General features: G+C 44.2%; 1 protein-coding gene across 1 annotated transcript in view; it reads right to left on the bottom strand.

The window, feature by feature from the left end:
- The window catches only part of LOC140322831 (mitochondrial adenyl nucleotide antiporter SLC25A23-like), a 23,328-nt gene extending 18,828 nt beyond the window's left edge, over positions 1-4,500 (bottom strand). The window contains exons 1-3 of the mRNA XM_072399442.1: positions 4,125-4,500; positions 2,550-2,676; positions 1,339-1,426 (exon numbers count right to left, since the gene is read on the bottom strand). Coding sequence (XP_072255543.1) covers positions 1,339-1,426; positions 2,550-2,676; positions 4,125-4,268 — 359 coding nt within the window. The 5' untranslated portion in view covers positions 4,269-4,500. The remainder of the gene's footprint in view (positions 1-1,338; positions 1,427-2,549; positions 2,677-4,124) is intronic.
- Positions 4,501-4,790: the final 290 nt, after the last annotated feature.

Genomic DNA, 4,790 nt, shown 5'->3' with positions numbered 1-4,790 from the left:
TGTACAGCGCTGCATAATACGCCGGCGCTATAAAAAATACTGTGCAATAATAATAAAATTGTGACAACCAGTATATGTATCACATGGACAGGAACCTAAAGGACACTGTTATGGTAAAGGGTGTCACAGGCAGCCCAGCGAAGGAGCCTGGAAAGAGAATGGGTAGTCAGGGCTCTCCCATGGAGGCAGTTGCTGTCACAGTAAGGACAATCAGGGTTGTATATCCAATCCTGCCATTCCCTACAGACACCCTAACCAGACCAACATCGGACACACAAGGATACTGACCAGCAAATGCCACGGCGCTCATACAGGAGGCGAGCCTGTCCAGGCCAAGCCAGGGCGGTGGATATTGGTTATGGCCGTAATAAGCTGAGAAATCTGCTGCAGGGTGAATCTAAATTTTTTCTGCTTTATTGATATATAAACATGGGCAGCAAGCACAAAAATGTACTCAGTCAGGTGGCCTGAATACTTGCAAAGCTGATCCTAGCAGCATGTAAAGCCAAAACCTTATTTTTAGCTTTGGATAGAAAAGCAGAACGGGTGTCCCCAATAGAATATTTCCTCTTACTACCTGTTCTGGTGATATTTCGGATTTTCTGTTACTTACTGTACTGCAGCCAGTCATCACCCAGACCAATAAGAAGAGGATCTCCCCAGCTAGAGCGGGAAATCTCCCCAGCAGGAGACACAAATGTCAGAAGACCCAATCCCTCACCAACATATAAAAAGACACATAAAAAGTGGACCTAATATATAAATATGAAGGATTGCAAGCTCTTCAGGGCAGGATCCTCTCCTCCTGTGTCACTGTCTGTATCTGTTTGTCATTTGCAAACTATTTAATGTACAGCGCTGCGTAATATGTTGGCGCTATATATATCCTGTTTATTATTATTAATAATAATAATATAAAAAATGACCCATTTTAGGCGGGACTAAAACAAAGAATTTTGTTCTTTATTACAGAAGGGACAGGCAATGACTGAAGGTTGCAAGGAGGGAGAGAGGAAGGTGAATATAGCAGGGTTAATTCTGTTTTAAAAAGTTTGTAAAAAAAGTGATTCCAAGTCTATAAAGAAAATAGATAAAAAAAGAGAAGAAATGAACACACTGCTTTGCACCCTATTGCAGCTTCTTGCCCATGTCTGCAGATACCTAAAAAAGTCTGCCAATCACCAATGGCACCTGGTGTGGGGTGAGGAATTGTCATCAGATGCAAATTGTTAACTTTTCTGCCAACATAAAACCCAGCCGGGGCCATCCGTACCGGTCCCTTAGCTCGGGTTTAAATGATCCTTTGATAAAGTAAGAACAGATGAATATTTCCCTCACCTCAGCAGGATTTTGTGGGCCTGGTCCAGTGTGATATGAACGCCAAGGTTCTGAAAGCACTGCTGTATCTCCGACACGTCAATGCGACCTGGAGAGGTGAATACAAAATATAGTTACATAGTTAGTCAGTTCATTAAGTTCAACCACTAGGGTAATAAACATATCCCAGATATAAAACCCTATAAGAAATTGTTGATGCAGAGGAAGGCAAAAAAACCCTGGTACAATTTGCTCAAACGGGAAAACAATTCCTTCCTGATTCCATGAGGCAATCGGATGTTCCCTGGATCAGCAGTCACTGTTATATTTACTTTAAAACTTCAATCCCCAGTTATATTCTGTGATTCTAGAAATCATCCAACTTTTTCTTAAAGCAATCTATAGAAGTTGCTGAAACTACTTCCTGAGGGAGCCGATTCCATATTTTCACAGACCTTACAGTGAAGAATCCTTTCCTTATCCGGAGCTTAAACTTCTTTTCCTCCAGACGCAAAGAGTGTCCTCTTGTAATGATCTCATAGTGAATGAGGAAGAGAGTTCTCTATATGGACCATTTATATATTTATACAGGGTGATCATATCCCCCCTTATACGTCTCTTCTCAAGGGAATAGATTTAGAGATGAGAGATCTTCATAGGAAAGTAATAATTTCCCTTCCTGCACTGCTGTGACATAGCCCCCTCTGCTAGAGGACCCCATGGGGGACAACTCTCATAAAAGGGGGCCGCCATCTTTATTCCACTATTTAAACATGGGAGCTGCTGTGGATGACCAATCTTTAACATCATACCGATCTTTCCTGGAGTCATTGGGACATACGGGACAAAAATGCAGACTGTGCAGTTCGCCCCCCTCCCCCTTTCTTATTATTAAACATGGGCCAATATGTTCTATACAGAAGGTGACAACACTTACTGAATGTTTTTTTTTTTTTTTTAGAGAAGCAGCGTTGTCACCTTGGGACAGAACTGGAGGAAAGCAATAAAACGACCAACATTCCCTGATCAGTTTTACAAACCAGATACTGATCATTTGCTGAATGGGATAATAATGGATACTATAGGGGATGGGAGTTTTGGTGTAAATAGTAGCACTAAACTACTATTAGGGAGGGGTGACCTAAATTAGACAGCAATTACCCCCCGCCCCTAAAAGGGGTACGGGGGGGATATCTAGGATTACGAATGTAACGGATGTGATATATATACACCATCGTTGTTGCGGTCCAGGCTGTTGAACATGATGAGCAGGCGTTTCTCCCGGTCTGCCAGGTATCGGGTGAACTCCTCGAAGCTGAGCTGTCCATCCTGATCCGTGTCCCCGGCTCGCAGGATTTCCTGAGGAGATGACAGATGAAAGGGGTAAAAATAAAGGAGGAAAAAAGGCAGAAAATCAAGGAAGAAACAGAGATCATTACACATGCTGAGCTGAGCACACTGATCACTTTTTAATCTCTCAGGTCACAATGTATTAATTAGTGAAGGTTGAAATCACTTGCAGTTCCAATTGTTGACAGCAGGGGATGCCTGTGACTACAGGGTACGAAGCTCCTGGGAGGCAGAACCATGTAGTCACAGACACGCCCCCTAATGGTCATAAATTACATTTCAGCTTTATGGTGCTGATGGTGATTGAGGAGTATCATGCTGACCCCAATACCCCGTAATATATATTAGTGTTGGGTATCTATCAGACCCCTTATTATATAAATCATGATGAGTCACATGGATAATCGGGTGTACAGGATATCAGTTCCAGGTGTGTGTATAGGATATCAGTGCCAGTTATATATATCAGTGCTGGGTGTATAGGATATCAGTGTACCTGCTCAGTGTTATGACAGGTCCTCATCCCCTATAGATCAGTGTATAGGACACCAGTGCCGGGTGTATAGGACATCTGAGCACGTACCATTACCACACTACACCTCACTAAAAGTCTAATCAGTCTGTGGATATATTATCATCTGTGCTCCAGGCAGTTGAACATGATGAGAAGGCGTGTATACGATATCGGTGCCGGGTATAAATATGATATCGGTATATACGATATCGGTGCCGGGTATACACGATATCGGTGCTGGGTATATATATACACACACAATATCGGTGCCGGGTGTATACGATATCGGTGCCGGGTGTATACGATATCGGTGCCGGGTGTATACGATATCGGTGCCGGGTGTATATACGATATAGGTGTCCGGTGTATATACGATATAGGTGTCCGGTGTATATACGATATAGAGTGCCGGGTGTATATACGATATAGAGTGCCGGGTGTATATACGATATAGAGTGCCGGGTGTATATACGATATAGAGTGCCGGGTGTATATATATATATATATATATACATACACACACACACACAATATAGGTGCCAGGTATATACGACATCGGTGCCGGGTGTATACAACATCGGTGCCGGGTGTATACGATATAGAGTGCCGGGTGTATATATACACACACACACACACAATATAGGTGCCGGGTGTATACGATATAGGGTGCATATACGATATCGGTGCCGGGTATATATATATACACACACACAATATAGGTGCCGGGTGTATATGATATAGGGTGCATATATACACACACAATATAGGTGCCAGGTATATACGTTATAGGTGCCGGGTGTATACGATATAGAGTGCCGGGTGTATACGATATAGAGTGCCGGGTGTATACGATATAGAGTGCCCGATATCGGTGCCGGGTATATACGATATCGGTGCCGGGTATATACGATATCGGTGCCGGGTATATATGATATCAATGTACCTGCTCGGCATTATGACAGCTCCTCTTCCCCATGGCCTCCAGTCCTTCCCTCAGCTCGTTGATATCTACATGGCCGTCCTTGTTGGAGTCCAGCTGGTTGAATAGCTTGGCGTACCTCTGCTCGGTTTCTATGTCCCCCTCCATGCTGGGAGATGATGGGGGGACCCTGTGGCCCCCGGGGCCCCTCCCTCCCTCCTAGACGCCGGCAGACCCTTCTCTGCACGCGCAGCAGTACGAATGCCAACAGTCCGTAGATGTGTGTGTGTCGCGCCCGGCCGCATGGAATGTGCTGGAGCTGTGAGTGTGAAGCTGAAATGCCGCCCGCCCGCACTGCAGAGCTCTCCAGCTGCTGAGCACTGCCCACAGAGTCTCACTCATAGCGCTGCACAGCCCAGGCTGGGAGGGGGAAACCCACAACATCCACATCATATAAATATATATAGAAGACCCCCATTGATGCATAGTTATGTATAATGGTTGATCAGTCCTATGGGATCATTCCAGGATGATGATGATAATAATTGCCCCATTTTGCTGCTGGAAGATATTCATCATGGGCTGTATTAACCCAGAAAACCATTTAAATCACACTGCCCCTTTAAGGTCTTTGGCTGATTCCTATTGGTCAGTTTGTTTTCATTGAATGGATACATTGTATCTGGTTAT

The sequence above is a fragment of the Pyxicephalus adspersus genome, chromosome 2 (assembly GCF_032062135.1).
Source record: "Pyxicephalus adspersus chromosome 2, UCB_Pads_2.0, whole genome shotgun sequence".
NCBI classification, from domain to species: Eukaryota; Metazoa; Chordata; class Amphibia; order Anura; family Pyxicephalidae; genus Pyxicephalus; species Pyxicephalus adspersus.
Note: the sequence above shows the minus strand (reverse complement) of the source record. Positions and strands in the feature narration are given on the sequence as shown.